Consider the following 13,884-nt stretch of genomic DNA (forward strand, 5'->3'; position numbering starts at 1 on the left):
TACACGTAGAATCGTGTGATGCAATAGTAGAAATATCATATCGTACTTATCAATTACATTACACGGCACGCAACACGTAAAAGAACGCATTGAAAAACAATATGGTAATCGAATAAACGTCATATGTTGCTTCGGTTTCGAAGCACGACTATTCTAACAAATAGTCGTTAACTTTAATTAAAGCAAAACATTAACTAGGCGAACGTTTGAGACCTATTAACTGTTAGCAATATAATTTTACGTTCGATATATGCAGCACGTGCAATTCTCTGTTGCATGTTTTCAACTCTGAACAGATAAGACGAGCCTCATTATTTCGCGATATCCACGCTCGGGGCAAAGTATGATTGACAATGTGGAAAATGATGTCTCTGCATGCATGGTTGCCGATTCCTCGACGCGATTTTCTTTGTTTCCCATCTGATCTCACGGTCGTTGACGTTTCGAAAGATTAATTGCAGTTTGCAACCGAGGACGCGAATCGACAAAAAAAAAAACTAAAAAGGTTTGTCCCAATTTTTTTCTACGATACGATATCTCGGTTACCGATCTCTCGGTTACCGATCCACTTTTCAGAAGCGTCTATGTTTCTTTTACGGTCGAAGGGATCGATTTTTTAAATACTTTCTATAAACACGAGGAAAAATCTTGCTACTCTTTCAAACGGCAAAAGTTTTCGATAAATCGAGCTTATTTCTGTTCAGACGATAGAGGGGAATTTATTTTGTACATATATGTGTCAAATGTCAAGTCAATCGGTCGGTCTACTGGTTCCCGAGATATCACACAAACCGGCTTAATAAATGTTATTTATTTTTACTCGACAAGCGATTCTCAGTCGAATACCTAATTTAATGTAATTTCCCTAAACCGGGAAAACGAGCTGATTCAAGCATTGCTTCATGGTGAACTGTAAAAGTAAACATTTCCATGTGTCGATTTCATGCTCGAATCTCAAGTTCATTGTTCTGGATTAGATTTAGATTAAATTTGGTAGCGATTGAGAATCGCTTCTAGAGTTCAAAGGGTTAATGTTTAGCGTACAATGTGAGTGTGTGGCGCAGATTTCGGTTCAAAGTCCTATAACGTTGACAATTTCTTGAATTTTTCCATAATTCTTCGAGCATTATGCGTTTAAGACTCGAAACTTTACAGAATGTGAAAAGATATACAGGGTGTTATTAGATATAAGACGAAAATAAAGAATATCAATTTCTTGACTGAGGCTTCGTTAAAAAGTTATTAACAATTAAATTAAAAATTTTCAAATCATTCTAAAAAAATTATGTTTAATTACAGGGGTCAATTACAAACATTTTTGGTCATTACACATATCCCCGAAATCCTACCCACTTTCTAGAAAAAAATTCCAGAAGATGTGGAATTTTTCGACGGAAAAAAAAATTTTCAAATCATTCTAAAAAAATTATATTTAATTACAGGGGTCAATTACAAACATTTTTGGTCATTACACATATCCCCGAAATCCTACCCACTTTCTGGAAAAAAATTCCAGAAGGTGTGAAATTTTTCGACGGAAAAATAAATTTTCAAATCATTCTAAAAAAATTATGTTTAATTACAGGGGTCAATTACAAACATTTTTGGTCATTACACATACCCCCGAAATCCTACCCACTTTCTGGAAAAAAATTCCAGAAGGTGTGAAATTTTTCGACGGAAAAAAAAATTTTCAAATCATTCTAAAAAAATTATATTTAATTACAGGGGTCAATTACAAACATTTTTGGTCATTACACATACCCCCGAAATCCTACCCACTTTCTAGAAAAAAATTCCAGAAGATGTGGAATTTTTCGACGGAAAAATAAATTTTCCAATCATTCTAAAAAAATTATATTTAATTATAAGGGTCAATTACAAACATTTTTGGTCATTACACATACCCCCGAAATCCTACCCACTTTCTGGAAAAAAATTCCAGAATATGTGAAATATCAACAAATTGGTATTCTTGATTTTCGTCATATTTTGGCCTCTAGAATCCCCCATTAAAATTTTTCTCAGGGGTGGTCGAACACCCTGTATAATAGATTTTTGTTCTCCAAATCAGGCAGACTCATTGATGAGAAACAATGCGATCGTTTTACAGATGTGAAGACAATTCTGAAATCCGTCAGCGGAAGGCTGCGATCCGGAGAGCTGACGGCCATTATGGGACCTTCCGGTGCTGGAAAGTCGACTCTTTTAAACATCCTGACCGGATACAAGTGAGTCATTATGTTTATGCAAGTTTTGTAACGCAATCATTATTCATCGATAAAATTATCGTTCGACTTCATAAGTTCTATTCCGTCAGTTTAGTCGCGTTGCACCGTGATTCTAAATTACTGCCTCGGAATTGCAAGCTCCGTACGTGGCTGCGAGATGAGCGAGAAATGCTTTCGATGTTTCTCAAAACACCTGTCTTTCACTTTCTTTCGCCCGGTTACGTATAAATTTTTGCGATTTCACTCGCTTTCTGGGATACGATTTCGCTTTCTTCGTGAATTGGCCGTTGCGCAATTCTTTCACGAGAACTTTTCGACTGTCCGTGTACTTTCTAAACGACAGTAAATTCGTTAGCGTAAACAGTAGTAGAAACAATAGAAAATGTGATTAAGGAGAGGAAAGTAATTCCACTTCTTAACTATATATTTTTGTTTTTTTTTTTATAAATTCGCTAATTTTCAAGAAGGTACGATTTAGAAAATCGATCGTTCAACTCTTAAGCATAGGCACGCTCATATTTTTAACATACTCAGGCGTGTGGCAGTGTTCCTAATCTTTTTGTTGGCAATAGTGTTTCTATAACGATCAGCCATCAGACAGAAGAGCATATTCTATTCCGGTATGGCGACCTACCACTGTTAAATCGTATCTTTTATACTATGTTATAAAAAGGCTTGTAAACGAATTAATTTGTTTTGTTGTAAGTGGTTTAATACAGTGTTTTCCAAACTTTTTAGGAGGTGCACCCTAAAAAAAATAAACGAAAATTTCTACGCCCAAGATACGTGGTAGGTTTAACCCTCCGACACTACATCTATAATCTTGCTAACACTATACTAGTGAAATCACACCCATGGCAATAAACAAAAGTAGTGTTTGAATGGTTGAAGAAAATTATCTCATTAACATGAAATTATTATCAACCATGCCCTGACTAACAGTTTTCTTCTTTGCATTCTATCGACAATCGGGGAATCGGTGATCAAAATTTGCAGGCAATGCCACGCTATAGTATTCTAAGCTTAAAATAATACTACACTTGTTAAGCTTCGACGATTAATGTTTTAATAGAAAAAATAAATCTTTGTTTACGCCCTCCCCCTCCCTCCGCCTTTGTAGTCGCACCTCATATTTTGGGAAATACTGATTTAACATGTTTTAAATGATGTCTCGAAGAAGTACTAAGTAATAAACATAAGATAAAATGTCTCGAGCGACAGAAGTTTGCCAATTCTTGAAACTGGTTTCTTTCGAGGCAGAATCAAAGGTATAATTTGTGCCTCGAGTGACATTTATTCCGTTGCTCGGTTTTCTGACGTCATAACGATGCCAATTATACGCACGAAAAACGAATATGTAAATTTGTTTAAATGTTCAAAGACATTGCCTTGATTGTTAATGCATGCCTGTAGTATTTTTCTGAAGCCACTGTACACAGCATCTAACAAATCTTTGGCCTAAAAAACGCTCTTTCTCGTCGACTACTGTCGTTGGTTTATGGGTACAAACATTTTCTTCTACGTAACTCCATAAAAAAGATCCATTGGCGTTAGATCAGAATATCTATGGAATCTCGTTATATTGGTTCCAGTGTTTGCAAAGTTCAATTGATCAGTTGTTTCACTATACCAGCCCAAAAACATTCACTGGCCAGCAAGGTTGGTGGATTGGTCTATGCCAATGAGGATTTTCTTTGGACCAGTAGTGGTAATTGTGTCTATTTGATTGTAGCCTCCTTGACTAAAACGTAATGGAAAAGAATGGATCACGTAATATTTTTCTCTCTGCACACCTACGGAAACCAACTGTGCGATTGTAATCATTGTCTTCTAACTGTAGCGTTAGACACACGCGATACGGATGGTACCGTTGTTTCTTTAGTATGTAAGATACAGTTGATCGCGGAATATTATGTTCTCGACTAATTTTACAGCAACAAGTAGATTTGATGTCACGTGCTTCAAAACGTCTAAGATTGACGACTATTCCAAACCGGAAACTCTTCTCTCTTGCGTCATACTTCCTTGCTCGGCTCTAGCAACTAAGGACTTAACTGTTGTGCAACTACGCAATTTGGATATCTTCTATTAAAGATACACTTATTATTATTACTACATTTCACTGGATTATCAACAATAACTAAATTTACAGTCCATTCAACTTTCATACGAACGATAAAGGCAGTGAAACGGTTCTGTTTGATTACATCGTCGAATACAAATCATCTTGCGCCGTCTCAGAGTATCAGCTATCTGCCTTACTAATATTTTTCAATACATAGATATCTCTTAAACTAATAATTTCTCGACATAAATAGCTTATTACGCTTTGTTAGAAATAACGAACCGAATAGATTAGTGGACTAATAAATACATGTCCTCCACACGTCCATCCACAATTCAATTTCCATTTCATATAGCGAGTAATTTACTATTTGCATTTATAACTTAAAATTTATCAATCTGTACATAGAGTGTGACACGTAACGCCATGATGTATCGTCTTAGAAATTTTTTATATCATAATTTACAGTCGACCAAAAATTTGGGAAATCATGGTGGCAATACACTCTGTGTAGATTCGAAATTAATCTTCTACGTTTTCAAATAGACCCACACAGGGGTCGGAACGTTGATTAAAAAGGAATGTTTTAATCGCTCGTGTCGACTGTTTATTCACGGCTTATTGCAAACGTATGTTTAGGTCGATGGGCGTGGAAGGAAGTATCACGATGAACGGGCACGAGAGGAACCTTAGTGCCTTCAGAAAGCTCTCTTGCTACATCATGCAAGACAATCAACTTCACGCGAATTTAACCGTGGCCGAAGCAATGAAAGTCGCTTCGAACCTTAAACTCGGTTCTCACTCCAGTAAGGCGGAAAAGGAGGAAGTGGTAGGTGGTCATGTTAAATTTTTCTCGCCATTCGTAAGCACCTCGAGGGTCATGGCTGTCCTTCAACTCCAAAGAACTCTACCGAGCAGTCCGTCTAGTCTCTTCAGTTTGCAAACACTCGAATCGAGTGCCAACGGAGGGAAAGGAACTGCGTTTTGCTAACCGAACGTTTCTTTTTATTTTTCAGATCCAGGAAATCCTTGAAACGCTCGGCCTGAACGAGCACATTCGAACCATGACCTCGAACTTGAGCGGTGGTCAGAAAAAGAGGCTTTCCATTGCCCTCGAGTTAGTCAATAACCCTCCAATAATGTTCTTCGACGAACCTACCAGGTATAGTAAAAACGTTCTCAGTAAATAATCACTTTTCTTTTGTTAAGGAGGGCTAGTTAGTCATTCTCATGAACGTGTGCCTCTAAAAATGGATGGCTGATAAAAATGTCATCAACAGCTAAATCCCTAGTTTAAATGTTAAATAGTTAAATTAATTAAGTTTACAAGTGGCGTCTGTACGTTTAGTGCAGCGCACCTGAAGGATACACGGTGACCCAACAAGTGGTGCCGTTAGTTTTACGACTGACAATACACTTACACGGTTGGGAAAAGAGAACAGGTTTGAGATTTAGAAATGTCAATCCATGTCGAAGATTCTGTTCCTGAAATTAATCGACAATAGATGCAAAGTCAATAGGAGATTTTTATTACGAGTACTTTCACTTTCACCGCTATATTAGTGCCAGAGAAACCTGTCTGGTTTTTATATAAACGTCTTAACGAAGACATGGTCAGTGTCATTGAACGATCATCGGAGTTCAATTTCTTCCGACAAGGAAACCACGCTGAAATTCATTAAATCTTGCGGTCTCGGACGACGAATTTACTTTCAATTATGTTGCAAATTTATGTACTGATTTCTACGACGATCTTGGCAATTTCTTATTTTAATTATACGAAATACACAAGCAAGAATGGAAGGACATCAGCGAACAAGGCTGGATTTACAATATAATACAAATTCTTGTACAGCTCGATTAGCTTTTACTCGATTCGTGTACGTACTAGCGTGATGCTTAGACACGCTAACGGTACCATTTTTCATTATGCATTAATTACACACATAGAGAATCATAGGATTGTGCACGTGTTTCCTTGGATGGTGAAACGAAAGGATGCTCATAATAACTGACGGGAGAAAGTACGCGACCAACTCTAAGTTTTGTAAAGCTCCTTTGTTCCTCGGCTTTCACTATAATTTAGCGCAGCATTTTTGTAACATCTGCAAGATAAGATGATCTCCATTGACATCCGTCTTACAGTCAATTTAAACAAAAAACAACACAGTCGTTATGTTTGTTCCTTGAATTTTAGAAAACACAAATGGTGATGTGAGTTTTAGTTATTGACTTTTAAAATATTATATGATTTGAAAAAGAATACTCTTCCAAGTCAATTTGCTTTGTCGTTATGTATTTCCCATTTGCAAATTAATACTGGCGAGTCTCTGCATGAGTGGTCAGCCGAAACTTTTTGAAAACGTTCGTTCAACCGGTTCTCGAAGGCCCTGGAAGCGTCTGTTTTTGTGATAAGGCAATAAAAAACAGCCACGATCAATGACCAGTTGGCTCAAGGCCTGCGTCTGTGTGTTGAAAGGCATGTGAAAGAATGTTTTAGAATTCTCTAATATCTTTTCTTATTTAAAAAAAATTAAAATTACATTTCCTGCAGTGCAATGAAATTAAAAATTTTCTCGTTTTGGTTGCAGTGGTCTGGACTCGTCGTCTTGCTTTCAATGTATCTCGCTACTAAAGACTTTGGCTCGAGGAGGGAGGACAATAATTTGCACCATTCACCAACCCAGCGCCAGGCTCTTTGAAATGTTCGACACTTTGTACACGTTGGCCGAGGGACAATGCGTTTATCAGGGATCTACGTCGCAATTGGTACCTTTCCTTAGAAACATTGGACTTAATTGCCCGAGTTACCACAATCCGGCCTCGTTCAGTGAGTTTCGTGCATTTGACTTGTTTCATCTTCTATAGAAGAAGATAGATCTTTAACGTGTGACATTGTATGTATTTATGGACTTTTCCTACTCTATAGAAGCATTCTATAGTTGCATACCAAATATATAAGTCATAAGTTCTACAAGTCACGCGATTCAATTTCTCTGCAGACTGTGTATTCCCGTTTGAGTTTCAACTGAACTCTTTGTCTTAGCCTTACAAGCGTTTAATACTTGAAACACATAGTCTGGAGAGAAACTATGCAGTTCAACTTAGGTGAAGGACACAATTCCCCCCTTTCGAGCAGAATATCTTGGAGTTACTTCGACCTTGTACAATAATTATTCAGATCATTGTGTTTTCGTTCTTTCATTTTTCAATCTTGTTAACCATGAAGCAATACTGGATAATTTACCTTTGTTATTTGACCTAGAAAGCATTATCTTCCGGTAGACCTTCGTATCTCCATGAACTTATGCTATCTTTAAATATGATGCATATGATCTACGTTGTTATATTCCATCTCAAATTATCATAACTCTGTTCACAGTCATCGAAGTGTCCTGTGGGGAGTACGGAGACAATATTAGGAGTCTGGTAGCCGCTATACAGAATGGAAAGTATGATATACGGGAAGGACACCCATTCCCTGAAAACAAATCGGAGGGGCTCAACAACGCGCTCAGCGAATCGCTTCAAAAAGGCACCGACAGCGGGGAAAACGCCGAGACAAAAGACAAAAATGACGTGAAGAATTTGGAGGACAAGTTTCAGGATTATAAACAGGAAGAGTCGAGCAACAAAACAGTTATTCCATCCTTCGCAACCAACGATATTGCAAAACAAGGTACGCCTAGAAAGCAAATAAATCATCGAACGAAATTTGTGAAAGTTTCGTTGGATGTATAAGACATGACCTATTTAACTCAAACACTTTAGACAACTCACTTGTTTTTAACGCTAGGAAAGAGTGTATGAATATTTTTTTAAATCGGGTCTACATATTTTTACTTCATTATTTACAAAATATCTTCTCATATATTTCTGGATTTATTCTATTCAAGGTCGCATAAAGATCACGCTAGATTACTCTTGACCCCAACTATAGCGAACCCTCGATTATTCTTAATAGGAATGGGGGGTTGGTCGGATAATCGGGGGGATCGATAAATTCAAGAATTTTTTCATTTAATGCAACTGACAGTTTATAAATACATCGTAATACCAAACATAATGCATATAGTACACAATGTATTGAATTTTTAATATCGTTTGCATCGTTTGTTCGACTTCACATAGCGGACGTAGTAATATCAATGGACCCGGATAAAAAGGACAACGCCGACGTAGCCTTGCTCGATGAAACGATCATTGTCACTCCTGACAGATATCCTACGTCAGAGTGTCAACAGTTCTGGATCATTCTGAAAAGGACCTTGCTCTTCAGCCGCAGAGATTGGGTGAGTAGTATGATTCCTTCGTTCAACTTCTATCGACTTCCAATTTATCTGGCCAGGGAATTCACGTTGTTTTATTTTCCAGACGCTTATGTATCTTCGATTGTTCGCTCATATCCTGGTGGGGTTATTGATCGGCGCGCTTTACTACGACATTGGAAACGATGGCGCTAAAGTACTTAGCAACCTTGGGTTCCTCTTCTTTAATATGCTGTTTCTCATGTATACGTCTATGACTATCACGATTCTGTCTTGTACGTTATGTCCCACGTAATCTCCTCTTTCCATACAGTGTAATTACGGGTAGTTTAATATTCTTTTCTTTGCAGTTCCGTTGGAGCTACCGGTGCTTCTAAAAGAAAACTTTAACAGATGGTATTCCCTCAAGGCCTACTATCTAGCGATCACCGTGTCCGACATACCGTTTCAGGTAAAGGTTCAACAGAAAGAACTTGTATATATTTCCGTACTCGAATGCTCACACGTCGCGATCTTTCCTCCACAGGCAATATTTTGCGTGATGTACGTCGTGATCGTCTATTTCTTGACGAGTCAACCGTCGGACACCATGCGGTTTAGCATGTTTCTAGGAACGTGTTTGTTGATTTCTTTCGTCGCGCAATCGGTTGGACTCGTCGTCGGAGCAGCTATGAACGTGCAGAACGGTGTGTTCCTGGCGCCGGTGATGTCCGTGCCGTTCCTCTTGTTCTCAGGCTTCTTCGTCAGCTTCGATGCGATTCCCGTGTACCTCAGATGGATCACTTATCTGAGCTACATCAGATACGGATTCGAGGGAACTGCGTTGGCCACTTACTCTTTCGGTCGAGAAAAACTCAAGTGTTTCCAGGTATGGTATTCGTCCTACATGATTTCTCGTTATTTATCAGGCAAGTTTAACCGCTTAATAACCTAAACTACGTGTAGTCGGCTACGTGCACGTTGCATTTTTCTCAAGTTTAATTTAATATGTAGAACCACTTGATTTTCATGTATCTCTGATCAATCTTAAAGAAGAGCGAGCATTAAGCGGTTGATCGAATTTTATAATGTTGCACGATCGTTGTTAATTTACAGGTCTACTGCCACTTCAAAAATCCGGAAACGACTTTGGAGGAGCTGGATATGCTCGATGCCGATTTTACTCTCGATATTCTTGCCTTGCTTTTGATATTCGTTGTTCTTCGTATCGCTGCTTATCTGTTCCTCCGTTGGAAACTTAAGACCGCGCGATAGAACGTCGTGCGCGATATTTGGAAATTAAACAATGTTCAAACGTACAATTCGTAACGAATGCTGCGTCAACGTGTTCGTTTTACCGTCGCGATACAACGGAGACTCGCGATCGACGATACGGTGTGTCTTCGACGCGTCGAGACAATCATTTTCTTTAGAATCACCGATTGTCGATGAAATTGCATACCCCGTACTTGCAATTGTTGCACGTTGAATCCGTAAGGTCTAAACTAACGTAATTTATTCGTTTTTATTAGTTTTACGTCAGAACGACTACTCTGTAGCAACTAACGCGACATACTTGTTCAGGGTACATTTTCGTCTTTTTTTTTTTTTTCGTTTTACTACACGGTAGCACAACTTTCTAGTATGCACGTAAGTACGCACGTTTATCTCGAATCGACTGCAGGAACGAGAATGTTTATATGTGTGTGCGTGTGTGTATTCGATGCATATAGCAGTGCCCTTCGTCGGGATTAGCAAGGAAAGAAAGGGATTCGAGCGATTCCGAGCCAATGGAGTAGCTTGTCGAACAATATTAAAACTCTGAAACTTTATTCTTTGAAAGGAATAAGAGGCCTTAATTGACAACGTTTTGCGAGTGTTCACATTTTGTATCCACCTATGGCTGTGAGTTTGACGATGCAGGAGAGTTACGAATGATAAATGCTACGACGTGTGTTTAGAATTTCAGCACGATCTTGCCAGGTTTACCGTGTCTGTACAGAGTTGTAAAATTTTCTTAACGCGTCGCGGACCAGACTTCGCCCGTACTTCGTTGTTCCGCGCACCGCGAGGACTTGCGATTCGCAGCAAGTCCATCGAAACCTTTATGTTCGTCGTAACTCTTCCAATTAACGTGTCTCTTATACGTAGAGTGTATATTATATTAATCAATTTGTATTTTGTAAGGGAGCCTACATTTGTAAAAGAAATGTAAGTAGCATGAGTGAAGGTACTCTGAAAGCTTTAAAGAAAGAAATTTTTATCGTCGGTATTCACTCTCAGTCGCATTCAGGAACTGGAGTGTGTTTTCTATAATTCTTGATAAATGTTTGTTGTTGAACACGAGGTTAGTTTGTCTATGATCGTTTTGTAAATGTTTTGAAATCGCTGAATCGACCTATATTTGGTATTCTCTGTCTATACCGATTGTTACTGATCTAGGATCCATGGGTAATGTCTTATTACCTATTGTTGGAGTGTAAATAATGTCTTTCTTCGCAGTTACTTCATCCTTGGAAGATAGTATGTCTGTTTTCTTTTTCTGGGTCTCATTATCGTGGGAAACGAACTTATTAACGCAATTTCCCAGTATCGTTATTGTTTTTTATATAATGTAGTATGCTTGAACAAACGTATGTGAAAGTTTACACGAAGCGCAATAAAATTTTTTAATGCCCCGCGTTCCACGACGCCGAACTGAACGATTTGCCCATGAAAATTAAGTTTATTGTTGAAACATGTGGAACAAAAGTAAAGTTCAATCGCTTTGATCTTCGTTTTATATAATACCGACTTGACAGATGTACTTTAACGAGAAATATGTTTGTATCTATTTACACAGGATAAATTGTACATGTTTATATGTAAAAAAAAAAAAAAAAAATTACCGCGATCGATTCCGATCAGTATGCATATATACTTTTGTAAAGCATCGTGCATGCAAATTGTACGTGTCTATATTGGATTGGCATAATCTTCGTTGTATTTTATAGTATATGTTTCTTACGAATAAAAGTATGCCTTTCATAAACTTGCTTGTTTGATTTTATGTAACTACCGCGTGCCACAACGTTCGCGTTTCACGCCAGTAATTAGGTAACTGGGATAGAAAAAAGTACCGAGGACCGTTTTTGTAATAAAAACGAAAATTGTGGTCGCGTGTAGCTACATAAACAAGCTGAATTTTCTATTCGCCGATGCAAGGTATCTTCGTAATCGTCCGACCGTAGTGAAGTACAGTCGAAGTGAAAGTTTTTGTTTATCGCAATTTACCTGAAAAAATTTGTTAGAATGTTGCATTATTACAGTGTGCAAAACCAAAGTGTCCACAATACGATTACTTCCTTATGCAAACACGAAGTAAATTATGCATGCACGCGAGTATTCGAATAATTATAGATGCGAAGGATTTTCTAAGGTAACGGGAACATTCTTTTTTTTTTCCTACGTTTTATATGCGCATGATAATAACTAGTGTTTCTTCCACGCAGAACTGAACTATTTAAGTCCACAGACCGATCAGATGTACCCCAGATCAGCACTTGTTAGACTGCATTACTCATTTTAATACGTAGTAATGGCATTGCGTGTCATGCGACGAAAAATCGTAATTTAACGAAATTCAGAGTGTTTTTCTTTTCCCATTACAATTTTTGTACACGTAACAAGACAAGAACACTTTCTCCACCGGGTTTGACAGCAGATTTTCCCGTTCGTTCAAAGGAAAGATGTCAAATGTATATTTGTCTGCAAAAATTACATCTTTTGGTCACTTTTGTTTCTTTGGAAATAAAATTTCGTACAAAGTTTGGGTCTGTACATAGAGCATTGGTTCTAGAAAATTTTTATTTGTAGTATTGCGGATGAGAAGAAATATTTAATAAATATTGATTTTTGACAAAATGGGGGGCAAATCTGATTTTCGAGTAACGAATAAGAATTGCGGGAAAAGGAATTTTAATTTAGGAGCGAATCTAAAATGTTAGTTCGTTGTTCGAAAATAAAATTTTCCCAACTTCGACGGAAACGCGAAACGCAACTTGTCTACACGGTTTTTCATCATCTACCAAGAAAGTTCAACGTACTCGTATTCTCGTAAGTCGACAGTGACGTCCGTGTAATTTCTGTTGGTCTATTTTCCTCTCTTCCTAGTTAAACAAACGGGAAAGCATAATGTTGACTGGGTTATTACAAGGGAAAGGTGTACGATGCTCGTTAAAGCTCTATACTTCACGGCGGGCTCGAGTTATTTGTATATTCGTTTTTGTCACTGAATTTTTGTGCAACCCACCGAACGACTTGATTTTTAGTTTCAAACACGAATGCATTATATAATTACATATCTAGTATATCGAACAAACGTAACCGGAAGAATAATTTTTGTACTTCTGTTTACACCAGTGGTACCCAACTTCTTGCTGGACCAAATACAATATTTTCTGTACATAAATAATTTTTCGTTATAGAATCTGATGATTGTAAATCAAGATTAATATTCCCTGATTCTCGTTAAATTGCTACAGCAGGACCAACGAAGAATTTAATTTTTACTATCAAGGCTCTTAGTTTTAGTTTTTATATTAGGTTACGTCATAGGCCTCGACGCTTTTATGTGAATTGTAAATTAGTATATTCGTTACTTTTATGTCCTTTTTTTTACATTGTATTTTAATTCCCGTCTATAATTCCATATTGATTTCTAAAGGTCACTACTATACATAGTTTGGTACTCGTAATTTCCGAAAATAGTATACTGGTTTTTCAAAATATTATATTCAAAGTTTTACAAGCTGCTTAACATTTAGTTTCAATAAGACAGTAAGAATTTGTATGGTAATATTCAGATTTTTATCTTTCAATTGATTCCTAGTTTCATCATTATTCACATCCGTGATTCAAATTTATGTTGCGTGTTAGTTATAAATTTCTTCGCTTTAATCGTTAATTATTTTGTCAAAATTATTTCTGTAATTAGAAATCTTTGCGAATCTGGGTATGCTTATGTTTAGAGCCGGACTTTATGCATCACTGGTTCCTTCTGGCTTCCAGTTTCTTTTATTATTAGAAAATCTATACTTTTCTTAAAACTGATTAAATCTACCGCGACAATTCACTTATCATTTCCTACTTCTCGCGTCGTTTTGTTAATTTAGCGACAATCGAATACGAAATATCAGAACACGAGAACTGGTGCTGTGTAATACTGCACCAAAACATAGTGTATCAATATTCAGTTCCGTAGACGCTCGTACTGGAAAGTTAGTGGAAAGTAAAGCTAGAAGATTATGAATGGAAATTAAATAAAAGACATTCGCACGCGGCGCTAATAACGGGTTCGTGA

General features: G+C 37.4%; 1 protein-coding gene across 5 annotated transcripts in view; it reads left to right on the forward strand.

Annotated features, from left to right (window-relative positions):
• LOC143345641 (ATP-binding cassette sub-family G member 4) overlaps positions 1–11,574 on the forward strand; it is a 30,973-nt gene extending 19,399 nt beyond the window's left edge. For 4 of the 5 annotated variants that reach the window (XM_076773001.1, XM_076772998.1, XM_076772999.1 and 1 more), the window contains 11 exons: positions 2,114–2,231; positions 2,970–3,020; positions 4,936–5,125; positions 5,313–5,458; positions 6,888–7,126; positions 7,679–7,975; positions 8,428–8,588; positions 8,671–8,839; positions 8,915–9,015; positions 9,091–9,432; positions 9,660–11,574. In XM_076773001.1, the coding sequence (XP_076629116.1) occupies positions 2,114–2,231; positions 2,970–3,020; positions 4,936–5,125; positions 5,313–5,458; positions 6,888–7,126; positions 7,679–7,975; positions 8,428–8,588; positions 8,671–8,839; positions 8,915–9,015; positions 9,091–9,432; positions 9,660–9,818 (1,973 nt within the window). In that variant the 3' untranslated portion in view covers positions 9,819–11,574. The remainder of the gene's footprint in view (positions 1–2,113; positions 2,232–2,969; positions 3,021–4,935; positions 5,126–5,312; positions 5,459–6,887; positions 7,127–7,678; positions 7,976–8,427; positions 8,589–8,670; positions 8,840–8,914; positions 9,016–9,090; positions 9,433–9,659) is intronic. The other variant, XM_076773002.1, reaches the window with a different exon arrangement.
• Positions 11,575–13,884: the final 2,310 nt, after the last annotated feature.

The sequence above is a fragment of the Colletes latitarsis genome, chromosome 9, assembly GCF_051014445.1.
Source record: "Colletes latitarsis isolate SP2378_abdomen chromosome 9, iyColLati1, whole genome shotgun sequence".
NCBI classification, from domain to species: Eukaryota; Metazoa; Arthropoda; class Insecta; order Hymenoptera; family Colletidae; genus Colletes; species Colletes latitarsis.